Source organism: Salmo salar, chromosome 20, assembly GCF_965601325.2.
Source record: "Salmo salar chromosome 20, fSalSal1, whole genome shotgun sequence".
Taxonomy (NCBI): Eukaryota; Metazoa; Chordata; class Actinopteri; order Salmoniformes; family Salmonidae; genus Salmo; species Salmo salar.
Window position 1 is genome coordinate 24,156,630 of NC_138310.1, and position 15,824 is coordinate 24,172,453.

The 15,824-nt window shown below is 39.6% G+C and overlaps 1 protein-coding gene across 2 annotated transcripts in view; it reads left to right on the plus strand.

The window, feature by feature from the left end:
* The first annotated feature begins 2,676 nt into the window (after positions 1–2,676).
* The window catches only part of bin3 (bridging integrator 3), a 40,962-nt gene continuing 27,814 nt past the window's right edge, over positions 2,677–15,824 (plus strand). For both annotated transcript variants that reach the window (XM_014160141.3, XM_045703109.2), the window contains exons 1-3: positions 2,677–2,821; positions 10,789–10,837; positions 13,350–13,390. In XM_014160141.3, coding sequence (XP_014015616.2) covers positions 2,814–2,821; positions 10,789–10,837; positions 13,350–13,390 — 98 coding nt within the window. In that variant the 5' untranslated portion in view covers positions 2,677–2,813. The remainder of the gene's footprint in view (positions 2,822–10,788; positions 10,838–13,349; positions 13,391–15,824) is intronic.

Below are 15,824 nucleotides of genomic sequence, written 5' to 3' on the forward strand. Positions count from 1 at the left end.
ATTACATATAACAATTGAACATTTTTATTTCACATTACTGTTAAATATCAAACCACTGTCAAAAGATCTGAAAGTAAAAACTGTCCTCATGAATCATGATTCAATGCTTTGTTTGTCCCACATGATCTGAACACAGTACTTTCAGTAGTCGACATTACCATGTCAATTAGAGCTGAACTATTTCTAGACTGATTTCCTTTTTGTTTTTGTCTTGCTCTGGTATGATTTGAGAGTATACGTTAAGTGTGTAAGAGATTAAAATAAGAGAGCTCCCTTCATATCTTCTCCTCATTATCCTGATGGTTCTGGGCTCAGTCTTGGACCCAAGCCAACCTTAACAGTCATGTTTGTGCCAAATTAGGTTGCATGGTTGGGTGATTAGGAACAATATGCAATGAGAACTCCACAGAAGCAACAAACGTAAATGTGACCTCAGTCAGCTTACGGCTCAAGACGGCCCTGTGCTGATGTCTGTGTTTACTTTTTTAATTTACTGCAAAGCTGCCTTTGTGCAAGAATATTAAAGACTGAAAGTAAACATTCCAAACAAAACCTCCATGGCCACTTTTGTACTAGGATAAATGACTGGCAGCCCTTCTCATCTTAATGACCCAAAAATGCTGCAACTGTTGAAATTGATGATAGATTGCTATCCTAAACGCTTATTTTGAGGATGGTTCCAAAAATTGTCAATGTGGTCCATATTAAGTAGAGTAAGTTAACCTTTGGCAGATGGCACTCAAATGTTTTGGGGAAAATTGTATTTGTTATCTCCTGTTTCCTTTTCATTATATCTTCATGTTTGCATGTGCACGAAAAGGTTCCAAACATGTTTAGAGCGACCCTAAGGTTCTAAAGGTGGTGCTCAATTATTTTTATTTTATTATGCATGGAAATAATTATTACAATAAAAACATTAAACGTTAGTAAAATGGGGCAAACTGCGGAAATACAAATATGGACATTTTGGAAAATCACACTAGGATTTGAGAACTGTTTTTTTTGTTGGCTTCTTTTCAAAGAAAACAAGAGGTCTTGTTGAAAAAGTTGTGGATGTTTTTACTTCATGTTTTTCTATTACCTTATAATAAGGTCTTAATATAAATTCTGAATATTGTAATGACATGTATTATCCTTTTGTGGTGGGAAGATGTACTCCCCTCATTGTTAACTTGGCACTTCAGTTTGTTGTAACGCAATTGTTTTTGTTATTTCTATGTAAAGTACTTGAATAAAGAAAATGAAACTGTGTGCATAGCATTTTCAGTATTATATATATATTTTAAAGATAACATTCTTATTTAAAACATTTCAGAATGTACACAGACTCAAATTATCTTTGATTTGGTGGAGGAATCGGCCTGAAACATTATGTTATATGCCTATCAACAGATGTAGACTACTATGGAATTACCATTTTGTTAGGCACACAGGTTTTAAAGAACTTTGATAAAATGGGATCTGCCTACACCCACTGGCATGGCATCATACTTCCATCCATATAGATATATTATCTCCATGCTTCCACATCTGGGCTGAAATCAACAGAGACCAGGATGAAATCCTCAAGGTCCTGGATCTCTTTTATTTCTGTCATAGCCATTTATCAATATATCTCTGTATGAAAATTATTTTTGCACGATGGCCAATACGGAAAGCAAACAACACTTTTTTGACTGGATAATTTAAACGAATTACTACCTCAGGTCAATTTCTAAATAGCGACGGGTTGGCTTTCATTTGAATGATAGGTTAAAGGCTCTTTGCAGTCCAAAATGCGATTTTCCTGTGTTTTGTATATACACTACCGTTTAAAAGTTTGGGGTCACTTAGAAATGTCCATGTTTTTGAAAAGAAAAGCAAAACATTTTGTCCATTAAAATAACATCAAATTGATGCGAAATACAGTGTAGACATTGTTAATGTTGTAAATGACTATTGTAGCTGGAAACGACAGATTTTTTTAAATGGAATATCTACGTTGGTGTACAGAGGCCCATTATCAGCAACCATCACTCCTGTGTTCCAATGGCACGTTGTGTTAGCTAACCCAAGTTTATCATTTTAAAAGTCCAATTGACCATTAGAAAAGCCTTTTACAATTATGTTAGCACAGCTGAAAACTGTTGTTCTGATTAAAGAATCAATTAAACCGGCCTTCTTTAGACTAGTTGAGTGTCTGGAGCATCAGCATTTGTGTGTTCGATTACAGGCTCAAAATGGGCAGAAACAAAGCCCTTTCTTCTGAAACTCGTCAGTCTATTCTTGTTCTGAGAAATTAAGGCTATTCCATGCGAGAAATTGCCAAGAATCTGAAGATCTTGTACAACTCTGTGTACTACTCCCTTCTCAGAACAGCGCAAACTGTCTCGAACCAGAATATATATAGATATATTATCTCCATGCTTCCACATCTGGGCTGAAATCAACAGAGACCAGGATGAAATCCTCAAGGTCCTGGATCTCTTTTATTTCTGATCTTTCCTTGATTTGAGCTAATCTATCGGAAGCATAATTTCGTCAAATGTATTTTCTAAACTATAATATAACATTTAAAACAAAAAAATTACATTCTGAACAGACAATCCCACATAAATAGTTTTATCTCGAGCGATCTCTATTTTATATCCATGTTACCCAGTGTGCCGTGCAGGCCTTTCTGCTTTCCGTAGTTAAAATCCCCTTGACCACCACGTGAACACAAACTACCGTAGCCACTTCCTGATTACTTAATCTATTATTTTGTGTGAAAGGGAATGAGGTTTGCTGAGAGAACAGCTGCCCGTTGAAACTGGATTAGAAATTCAGACAAAATGAGCTGGTATGTATTTTGATAAGACAGCTAGCTAAACGAAAGACGAATTCACCTTTAAACTAAGAGTTTGTCTCGACAAGTGACAGCTCAATTGTTAGCTAGAGAATTTAGGCTGTGTGGCTTAGCTTTCAGTAAAGTAATCTAGAACTGATCAAGCTTTTTACAAATATATTATACAAATTAGCTATGTAGCTAATGTCGTAATAGATATAGCGAATAGTATGGGTCCAGTTGCCTTGCAAAATCGTCAACTCATTATCAAAGGCTAGCATAAGCGCACCTAGCTAGCGACCTAACGTTGGCTATCTATTTACATTCGCAATCTAGCTACCTTAGCAAGCTAACTGTTGGCTTGCTTACTTCAGCTTGTTAGAGTAAGTAAGCGGCTAACTAACTCTTAACTAATTTAGCTAACCTACCATCTAGTTAGCAGATATCGTTTCATGCCAGTACTAAGAAACGTTAGCTAGCTAAGGAATTTAAATCCGATGTTTACATTGCAACTTTGGAGTTACATTCTTAGCTAACGTTCGCTAGCTGGCTAGGTAAGAAACGTTACCAGCTAGGCAGCAACATTTCACCGTAGCCTAAATGTGTAGATACCCTTACAGGCAATACAGAACAGTACATTTTCCGTACACGTTAGCTAGCCCCCACCCCTTCAGAACTGTCTTTGATATATGTAGGGGACTTATTGGGTGGAGATCTTTGGTCGTTTCTTGTGCTTCTGTGACGGCCTTTCCATTTGCATGTCTAGAATGTGCCAGTGATGAAATAATCAAGATAGCGTCACACGGCTGAGGATCAATAGCTGGCAGGCCACGCTTCCATCAGAAGGCACAGCCAATATGACGCGAGTGATTTGACTCAGGGGTCATCAGAACAATCACACTCCTAATGTACTCAACCAGCTTTCTGTACTCCATGCAATAGCCCCAGTTAATTGTATCCCCTTGCCGATGGCGTACACATTTGTAGTTCCAACGTATTCATTTGTTCTAGCTGTAGCAGCATAATTTCTGTATTTGTATCATGCAGAGCCAGTAGCTGTGATGGTAAATAAGACTTGTTTCTCTGGGCATGCATACCTCTAGACTAGAGTGACGTCTGTAAGGAAAAAGCTTAGTCCTTGATTCTTGAAGAATATAATTTATAAATGCCTCATTAGCTTAGTTCAACTGTCCTACCACATCAGAATCCAAAATATAAGCTTGCTTTAATCCAATGTTTGTAAACAATGTAAATGTAAACACTGTATAGAAACACACAGTTATAACTATCATTTTGATATCATGGTTGGTCAGTCCTTGCATCCGTAGCTCGGCTTGAATTTGAGTTGTTGCGTTTCTCTAGCCCTATCCCTCAGCTTTTTACCAAAACAGTGGTGGGGTGACTGCTTTGTGTCCACTGAAGTTTGCCCCTTTAAGCAGTAGGCCTACACCTAGCCAGGACAAACGTATTATCACGATTTTACTAATCACAACATCAAAAAAATTAAGTTGTTTTTACCTGATAAAGTAGAATCCTGTTGGAAAATGTTAGGTACCATTTATATTCCCAAAACATACATTGAGATTTATACTGTTGCTGCTTCCTGTTGTCATGGCTTTTTTATGTAAAACACCAGTTTTATATGTCCAAATTCATAATAATGCTGAAATAAGTTGTGATATTTTGAGAACCAATACATGAAACATACTCCCTACACACACGTGCCACACTTGTTCAGATTACTTGTATTTTGTTAAATTAGTACCTTTACTACCTTATAAACTGCACACGCACCAATATTTACCAAGCGGTCACTCAAGATTGGAAATGATTAGCTTGTTCTACTGTAATCAATAACATGTGCAAATCACTCAAATTGATATTGTATTGAAATCAATGGAACTGGGACAATAACCGCGGCGACATGTACAGTTTGCACTCTTCTAACAGATAAACCTTAATGAACATATGTCTGTTGATGGATGACAACCTGTCGTAGCCATTTATCAATATATCTCTATGAAAATTATTTTTGCACGATGGCCAATACGGAAAGCAAACAACACTTTTTTGACTGGATAATTTAAACGAATTACTACCTCAGGTCAATTTCTAAATAGCGACGGGTTGGCTTTCATTTGAATGATAGGTTAAAGGCTCTTTGCAGTCCAAAATGCAATTTTCCTGTGTTTTGTATATACACTACCGTTTAAAAGTTTGGGGTCACTTAGAAATGTCCATGTTTTTGAAAGAAAAGCAAAACATTTTGTCCATTAAAATAACATCAAATTGATGCGAAATACAGTGTAGACATTGTTAATGTTGTAAATGACTATTGTAGCTGGAAACGACAGATTTTTAAAAATGTAATATCTACGTAGGCATACAGAGGCCCCTTATCAGCAACCATCACTCCTGTGTTCCAACAGCACGTTGTGATAGCTAACCCAAGTTTATCATTTTAAAAGGCTTATTGACCATTAGAAAACCCTTTTACAATTATGTTAGCACAGCTGAAAACTGTTGTTCTGATTAAAGAATCAATAAAACTGTCCTTCTTTAGACTAGTTGAGTGTCTGGAGCATCAGCATTTGTGTGTTCGATTACAGGCTCAAAATGGGCAGAAACAAAGCCCTTTCTTCTGAAACTCGTCAGTCTATTCTTGTTCTGAGAAATTAAGGCTATTCCATGCGAGAAATTGCCAAGAAACTGAAGATCTTGTACAAATCTGTGTACTACTCCCTTCTCAGAACAGCGCAAACTGGCTCTAACTAGAATAGAAAGAGGAGTGGGAGGCCCCGGTGCACAACTGAGCAAGAGGACAAGTACATTAGTGTCTAGTTTAAGAAACATATGCCTCACAAGTCCTCAACTGGCAGCTTCATTAAATAGTACCCGCAAAACACCAGTCTCAAAGTCAACAGTGAAGAGGTGACTCCGGGATGCTGGCCTTCTAGGCAGAGTTGCAAAGAAAAAGCCATATCTCAGACTGGCTAATTACAAAGAAAATATTAAGATGGGCAAAATAACAGACACTGGACAGAGGAACTCTGCCTCGAAGGCCATCCGCAACTGAGGTTGGAATAATACTGTGAGAATGAGGATGCCCTTTAATAAGAAATTACTTCATAATATTGAAATAAAAATGGCTGCATAGGACCTTTTAACCGTCAAATCCATGAATTCATGTGAGGCCAGAGACATTTATTGGAAGCCACCGTGGTCTGAAAATGACAGCTGCATTCTAAGTCCCACTACAGACTTGCACGTATGACAAAAACATTGTTACTAAACCAAAGATATTCATCTGTTTTATGCAATCGATTTTGTGAGATCGTGATGATAAACTTTAATACTAACATCACCAATCTGAGGTAAAAAGGGTGTTTATTTCTTGTAAATCTTGTGTGATGAAAACATTAGTCTGTGTAATGTAACACGTTCTGTCCACCATAGAGAAATTAGCGTAATATAACAATTAAATATGTCGATTCAATATTTGTATGTATGATAGTAAATGTAGCCATGAAGTGATGCACCTGGTCAGCAACAATGTTCAGATACGCTGTGGTGTTCAAACGTTGCTCAATTGGTATTAAGGGACCTAACGTGTGCCAGGAAAACATTCCCTCCACCATTACACCACCACCACCAGCCTGTACCGTAGACACCAGGCAGAATGGGGCCATGGACTCATGTTGCTTACGCCAAATCCTGACTCTGCCATCAGCATGACGCAACAGGGACTGGGATTCGTCAAGCCAGGCGATGTTTTTCCACTCCTCAGTTGTCCGGTGTTGGTGATCGCGTGTCCACTGGAGCCGCTGCTTCTTGTTTTTAGCTGATAGGAGTGGAACCTGGTGTGGTCGTCTGCTGCAATAACCCATCCGTGACAAGGACTGACGAGTTGTGCGTTCTGAGATGCTGTTCTGCTCACCACTGTTGTACTGCGCTGTTATTTGTCTGTTTGTGGGCCTCCTGTTAGCTTGCATGATTCTTGCCTTTCTCCTTCAACCTCTCTCATCAACGAGCTGTTATTACCCACAGGACTGCTACTGACTGGATGTTTTTTGTTTCTCGCACCATTCTTGGTAAACCCTAGACATTCCAGGAGGCCAGCTGTTTCTGAGATACTGGAAATTGTGCACCTGGCACCAACGATCATACCACGCTCAAAGTCGCTTAGGTCACTCGTTTTACCCATTCTAACATTTAATCGAACAGTAACTGAATGCCTCGATGTCTGCCTGCTTTATATAGCAAGCCACGGCCGTGTGATTCACTGTCTGTCGGAGCGAATCATTTTCTTGAACGGGTGGTGTATGTAATAAACTGGCCACTAAGTGTATATCTTCCTACTTTAACATGGAGAGAGTTAAAAATGCTCCTAAAATATAACCAGGTACCCTAGACTAGACGGTCCATAGGGTCTGTGCAGCAGGCTGAACATTTGACATCCCTACTACACCATCAGCCATATTGTTGTGTGAACCACAGTAGAACTCTGGGAAAATTGGGACTATTGTGCTTCATTTTATAAGAAAATAGTTAGGGCTATAATTTTGTAAGGACATTTAGGCTAAATATAAAAAATGAAGGCCTAAGACTTTCTATAAATTGGCCCTTGCCTACTCCTTGATTAATGAAGTGAAAGTATGCCTTATGCCTATAAGTTTATTGACCTATAGGCTAAGCATTGTATTGCTGTTTTGAATTCAAGTATTGGAACATGTCCAAAGATGCTAAACATGATCATTTTTGACCTGATATTTATTCTATAGAATAATCCCCCAAAACATGCCATCTTATTTCTCAGTTGTTGTACCTGAAATCAAGGCCTAACCTATTGTAGTTTGAGCACAATGTGGTGCTGTTGTTGTGCTTGGCTTGCTGTAATCACGGTGCAGTGTTCACTTAGACTAATAAGCTGCAAGTCTGTCCATCGGGGAGAAGGTTGTGCTCTCTAGTTAGCCTACCTAATGTAGCTCTGTGCAAGCTGTCTTTCCTGCCCTTCTTTGAGTAGGTCATGGGATCAGGGCTTACAGCTAACCAAAGTTTCTAAATGTACAGGCCTCTACTAAAATGGCACAGTGTGTGAAGAAACATAACAAACGATTCCCACAGCATAGACCATCCTCCTTCCTCTACCCCTCTATATAGCCTACCATTCTCTGGATCGCTTTGGGAATTTGAGCAAATAAGGCAGTGTCCACATAGGCTAAGCATACTTATTAACAACAGCAGTCTATGACCTATTGTGTTACAGTGGGCTAGATTGTATGTTCTACTTGGCGAAGATCTTTTGTATTGAAGGGTTAAAGATATAGCCTAGATTACAGTCAGGGTGTTTTGCAAGAGCTCTAGCAGGCCTTGTTGCCTTAATGATCTTCCCTTCTTTATTGGAAAGTTACTGCATGTTTAACAAACAGTTGACATATCATAATAGTCCTTGTGAAGTCTCCAGATTGTTGCTCAGATAGTTAGGCCTAGTTACTCCCATAGTGGTCTGGTGATGCGTTGCATGTAGTAAAATGAGTCACCCTGTGGACCACAGGAATTTCAGTGGGTGACAAAATGTAGTTTTCCATGATGGTGTTGGCACATCAGAAGTATGACATAGGTGAAACTATGTTTTCCTCCTGAAATCAGCCATTTCAACCTTAGAAGTTGGACTTGATCTGATATGACAAAGTGGTTTATGAATTGGATACATTCATTTTTTTTCTTAACATTGCTTTACTCTAGGAGTCATAAAGGGAATCAAAGATCATTTTTCTCCTAGAGCTTTACCAGGGTTAGTTTGACAGGGACTTAATACTCCCTCCTGCCAGTGAAAACAGCCTTTCTGTTGTAATTTGGATTAAGCCAATTTTACTGTTGCCTCCCTTGGCTGTATTGGGATTTCTGATTGAGCCGTCATCTAAGGGAACTGCCACACACACACACATCAGTGGCGTTTCCTGGTTGCACAACGATGCCCTACCTCACACCCTCTCCTTTCCATCTCATTAGTCTACACACCTTTCTTTTGACGCAGCTGCTGCCTCACAGAGCCTGTCAACTGCAACCGTCCATCATGTGCCTTGGATGTTGTTAGTGTCACATCAATGACATCCTACAGCCATGTGCAGTGGCTATATAAAGACAAAGTTTTCTTCCTCATGGATTCTGCATCATTCTGGTGATTTAAGTAACAACTTATGTAGCGAGTCATGGTTATGAAAGTTGGTTTCAGGTGGATAAAAAACTGATGGCATTAAGACAAGGTGCCGTTACCTATCAAAACTAGCATCAGATGTCACAGTGTAGGCCTATTTTACGTATCAGCGTTTCCCCTAGGACTTTTTTCAGCAGTGGTGGCAAGGGTAGGGGGATGCATTAGAGGTTAACACGGGGGAGTGAAAATCCATTCCTGTCTCTTCTTATCCTGTCAAAATGTTTCCCTTACTTTGTTGAAAAGTTAGAACCCCAGAACTTTCGGGTCCCATCCTGATAAAAATCATTCCCGCCCGTGCTCATTTTTACGCACAGAAATCAGAAATAACTTCCTCCGTTAGCCACTCATCTGTCTGTCCCGCGCTCTGTGTGCGAGTAGCCATAGCAACTGCTCCATTTGGCAGCTGCTCAACGCTCACGAGACAGTGCCTGCCCTACACACACGGCTGATAACAACCACATTACGAGATTTTGGCAATGAAGGCAGACCTTACACTTACCCAGAGTCGGACGAACGCAATTCCTCTCTTGCAAGCTTCGTCATTCACTGACCCATGTTGGCATCTGAGGTAAAGTAGTGACTGCAGTGATGCGTGAGAGTGAGCTGATGATAGGGGGGATGGGAGAAATGACCATTTTATATTTTATAGATTTTTATTAAGTAAACTATATTAGGGCTACAATTTTTCATTTTTATCAAATTGTATTGGTCACATACACATATTAAGCAGTTGTTATTGCGGGTGTAGTGAAATGCTATTTATGTGCTGTTCGTTCCTGTGGACTGTCGATCCTGTCCCGAACTTGACTCTAGAACTTGACTCCCATTCCTGCCGGAATCCCGTGGGATCTGCGGGAATCCTGTTCCCGTGTCAACCTCTAGTGTGCATTGCTACTAGTGTTAGCGCAATGACATGCTAGCTGTTCCCATAGACTTCCAGTCATTTGAGCCAACGACTCCATATAAAAGCTTGTCTCGGACTTAAATATATTTATCTTTTTTTTTTTTTATTACATAATTTTTGGTAGCAGTGGCATGAATTTAATTAATATAGAGGAAAATTGCATATGGATGTAGCCTAATGCTTAATCTAACCACATAACCATTACACCATTAATACCATTTAGGAATCTTAATCTTCTATCAAACGATGAGTAGGCTAACCTTGGATCTTGTCATCATACTGGCGTTGAAGTTTTTAATAAACCATAGGCTTAGGCTGTAGACTGACTGGGGGCTGTCAGGAGTGCAGAGTGATGCATTGTGAGCTGCCTCTCTGCAGTCTCAATTCACAGCAATCTGTCAGGCTATGGCCATTATATCAAATCAAATGTGGGCCTGTGTTTGATGTGGGCCTGTGTCTGATGGGGGGGGGGGGGAGTTGCAAGTTGCAGGAAAGCCACTAGGAGCAGAGGGAACTGCAACTTCTAATTAGTGATATCCGCTAGCAATGGAAGCCAGATGTGGTGACAGGAAGTCAAGGCACAGGGCTCCTGAAACGCACTTCAAGGCCAGGGGTTAACAGCATTGCATTTGGCTGGCTGTGACTTAGCCATAGGATACACTTGTTCACTTGGTCCCACTTCACAACACATTATTACCTACCAGTCAGAGTACCTGCTGTGGTCTGCCAGCCCTTTAAAAATGCCTCTCATTTCAGTTAAATGTCAGTGTTTGGATGTGTTAGATTGTCTTTGTGATGTGCAGAATGTGGTTGTACATGTATGTGTCTGTCCCACCAATTGATCATGTTGTCTGCTTCCAGGATGCCCTTCAAGATTGGACAACCAAAAAAGCAGATTGTTTCCAAAACAGTAAGTGTTCAGTATTCTCTCCTCTCCCTGTCCCTAATTTACAAAAGCGACCTAACATGCCAATATAAGAGCCTCATATTAGTGTTGCACCTTCAACACCAATGAAACCAGACAATAGATTATGAAATCATGTATAATTTCGCTAGACACTCGCTACCAGGCTTTATTTAGCTTGATGGTTTATAGAGGCATACTGGGATCTTACGATTCACTGTTTTAGTGATGCGTGAGAGACTTTCAGACTGCAACAATCCAAGCTTGATATTTGTACCTCTTTAATGGGCTAAGGCTAGGCACTCTGGCCCAACCAATTAAAAATAGGCATTTGCATTTTGTTGTGAGAAATGTAGGCTATGTGTTTTAAATATGAGTGTCGTGGTGGTTCTGGAAGAGGATTGACATTTTCTTCTGGAAGACAAATTCAGTTTTAGCTTTTAAACCATGGATTTAGCTTTGAGGGCGAGCACCCCATCCACACACTGTACTGGGTAGTGAAGGAGTTAGGCTTAATTCATGTCTATGTGGCCTGGGAGTGACTCCATAAACCTTACACAATGTTTCAGGTCCCACAGAATTTAATGGACAGCAGTTACCCAGCTTCTACTTCCAATCATTGATTCTCCAAAGGAGCCTATAATCAGCACATTCAGAAATGTTGTTTAAAAATGTGGAGGAAACCCAAAGGAAGTCCCTCATCCTGACCAACTACATTTTTAACTTGTTACCCTTGGATTTTCAGAAATATCTTGATATTGTATAAGGCGTATGAGTCTAGGTTCACAAAATGAGCATAGTGTACTAGAGGTAACCACCAGTAAATTGTCAGACAAGTTACTGTACCTTCATCAATGAACCTGGGAAGTGAGTCTGTGGGGTGTCAATTTGTCCAAATCATATGAGGGGGCAGAGGTAGCTGCCAGTGAGTGGGCACCCTCCTTAGGGGAAAACCACTTCCACAGTAATTTGTCTGACTGTGGCCCAGCAACAGCAGACAGTAAGAACGGGCTCCTGGGTAGCTTCCTGTGACATCCCAGGCCAGACCCAGGGAGTGGGCTAGAGTACAGGGAGCCCTGTGGACAGCCCTCCCTCCGGTGACAGACTGGCAGCTGCCTGTTTATCCAGAAGCCCACAGAACCACAAAAAAGAAACCCCTGCTACCTCCATAATCAGCACTGGCCTGTTCAATCAGTCTAGTCTGATCTGAGGCAGAGGAGGGTGTGGGCTTTCAACCAGACCTCTAGAACTAAAAACATGAAACAAATTAGAGGAACTGGAGTGACTTCTAATTGTCCAAGGACCAGGGGGAGCCAGTCTGTGCTCAGATTATGGGTTTATTGTTGGGCATTTCCATTGAAAAGGACCCATGAGCACAAGTTCCATATCAAATTGGGTGTCAAATGAAAGCCAAGGGTAGGGTTGCAAAGGGAGGGTATATTACTGGAAACTTTTGAAGTTTACCAGTAAACTACCATAATTTTGGTATCTTTCAAGGATTTTAAGTAATCAATCACAAGACATCTAGTGGCCCTTTTGGGTACTTCAGATTATCACAGCTGTCTGTAATTATTTTTGGCCCTCTGTGTGGCCTTATCACATGTAAAATGTCTGAAATAATTCAAAAAATGGAATGACAAAGCTGTAAAATATTATCCTAAATATAAACCATCAACATAACGAATACCATTGGTGTTTAAATTAGGGTTTCAGCAAATATCTTTTTTGAATTTTTTTTAACGTTTTTATTTTACTATGTCTATGTATTTGTTGTCAATGTTTTGGCGTCAATCTGGTGGCAGTTGTGAAAAAAGTCAATAGTTGCAGAGTTATTAGAAAATAATGCCATTGTTGATTTGGTGTTTTTTTCATTAATTAGGCTATTTTCTCTTGAACCATATGGTCTATCTACTAAAAACTCATAGACAATATGAACACAGATATTAAAAATTAATGCTACTGTATATATTAATACTTTTTTTTTAAGTTATTCAAGTATAAATTACCAAAGTTACAGTAGATTGCCTTTCTGTTAATTACCAAAATTACTGAAGATTCCGGTAACTTTAGTAAATTACCAGTAGCTTTGCAACCATAGCTAAGAGCCTATATTTTGGGGAAATTAAGGCATAGTATGCTCTGTGATTTCAAAACTTGTGGAACATGAGAATGACTTTCATATACATTACCAGTCAAAAGTTTGACACACCTACTCATTCAAGGGTTTTTCTTTATTTTGACTATTTTCTACATTGTAGAATAATAGTGAAGAGAAACTATGAAATAACACACATTGAATCATGTATTAACCAAAAAAAGTGTTCAACAAATCAAAATATTTGAAATTCTGAGTCAAAGCGTAATTCTGTTGCTGTGTAATTGACCTCTCCAATAGCAGGGATATTTAGTATTCGGTAAGCACATGTTAGGACTATAATGGAACAACATTGACTGAACAGACATGAACACAAAGATGATAATGTTGTATCTAACAATGAGTTTCAATGTGTTTTTACAGGTTGAAAGAGACTTTGAACGAGAATATGACAAGCTCCAAAAGTAAGTTTGTTAAAGATTTAATTTGTGCTCAGTTTCCCATATGTATTGACTGTGCATCATTATTGCAGATGAACACTGAACTGACACAGACTACAAGGCATTATGACTGCTATTTTAAGGGCAAATATTCCATTGATTTGTGGAGTTGAACACACGTGTGTGTTCTCTCTCAGGGCTGTTAGGCTTCCACATCAACATTTAAATAATTGTTTTCAACGGGAAAGACAATGTTAGACTCAATCTTTCACATCTCTCTTTTCAGACCCATGCAGAACTGAGTTGGGTTACACAATATAGATTGTTTGTGTGTAACCAAGTAGAGAAGTGTTCAAAGCATTCTGTTGCCCAAGACCTTCCGTGAGCTAGCACATGAGGCCCTCCCCTGCTGTGTGTCTTAGGTTAAAGAGACTCCCCGATGGGCCTGCAGACTGAGTGGGAGCGCTTCAAGGTTTCGTTGAGTAGGAGACATGGCACCACAATATACCTTACACATGATGAGTAAGAGAAGCAGGCATATACAGACGTCTTGGCACTCCCTTCTAATCCATATCAGGAACTCTTAGTGGACGTAATTCTGCCATCTAGCTCTTTGGACTGTTGTTGAATTCAATATTTCTATTAATTTGAGTGGAAATATAACCAGTGTCATTTAAAAGACCTCTCGGGGTCCAATTTGGCAAATTATTTTATCATCCAATGCCTTCCACGTTAAGTCTTGCATCTCTAATCCCAGAGTAGTATTTTTTATTTATTTTTTACCTGAGATCAGCTGCTAATTCCATACTCCTATGGCATTATACCATAGCAGCAGGGAGTGTAGAGAGGCTGGCTGTTGGCGGCAGTAGAGGGCAAACTGTTGGGGCACACAGCGGTGAGTAGCAGCAGCTGCTTCAGCAGGCATCCATTAACACCTTGTAGGAGCAGACCTCTGGCACACCTGGCCGACATCCAGAAGAGCCCTCCTCAGCCTTCACACTCTCCTGCCTCCTGTCAGATAAAACAGATTGGACAAGGAAATGGGAAAAGCGTTGTTGTTCTTTCAGTCCCCCTCCCTTAATGAATCCCTGAAAACTAATGTGTCAGCAGTCTCCTGGGAGTTGCTAAACAGTCCCTCGTTTCCCTTAATTGATATAATGAACGACACACGATACAGCCTCCGTACTCTCATAATTGCCATTTTAACACCCATCATTTGAATGAATTTGGAGGGATGATTAAAGACAAATGCTTATATGCCAGAATTTAGTTGACCGAAACATGAAGCAATCCTAGTATTTTTAATTAGCTAAAGGGATGTCATAATAATGTGTTTTATATAAAATCAATGGAATTTGTAATCCTATTGAATGTCCCAGTTCATACAGTGCCTTCTGAAAGTATTCAGATCCCTTGACTTTTTCTGAATTTTGTTACGTTACAGCTAGTGATGCACCGATGTGCCATTTTTGGCCGATACCGATATCCGATATTTTCCTTGCCAAACAAAACTAAACGGTACCAATAATCGATATTACATTTTTTTTTGCGGCCTTTTAAGCATTCTAGTACAGTTAACTAGTTAACACACACACACATGGACGCAGCGGTCTAAGGCTCAGTGCAAGAGGTATCACTACAGTCCCTGGTTCGAATCCGGGCTGTATCACAATTGGCCCAGCGTCGTCCGGGTTTGGCCAGGATAGTCCGTCATTGTAAATAAGAATTTGTTCTTAACTGACTTGCCTAGTTAAATAAAGGTTACACACACACCACACTAACCAAAAAGTTATTTTGTTGGCAGTTACATATGTCCCCATTACCAGTAAAACATAATCAAAACCTATTTCTTTCATTTACTTGCTGTGCGGTTTCATTGTTCAGTCGTTTCATTCTCAACCAGGATTTCTATGGAACGCCGTTTGGGACTTTGCGTGTCAAAAAAGAAAACAGTGACCAGTAGATAACACTCTTTGACGTGTCAAATAAGCTTGTTGACCAATCAGGACCTGAATATGACTGCACGTCACATAATAATTTAACGTGTTCATACATTTTTTACATAGTGTAATAACTATCACTTGTATTTCATGCCACAACGATTCATCAATACGTATGCTACGATACTGGTAATGTTGTCTCGCGCACCTACAGTGCTGGTCATAAAAAAAAAAAAAGCTAGCTAGCTCATAGATGCAAACAATGTTCTTTCCCAAAAACATAGCAAAGCAACAATCTGTTTCATTAGCTATAGTTAGCTAGCTAACTATATAGCTAGGTGTCATCATCTAAAATAACCCTAATTTATAAGACCAGTTTTTATTTGATTAATGGTCGGACCCATCTATATGAAGCTAGCCACAATAAGGATTAGCCGCAATAGTGGACTTTGCGGTTAGCCTTCAAAATAAAAGTATGGCATAGGTACCAAGCTAAAGCTAGCTACCCCAGAAGTTGC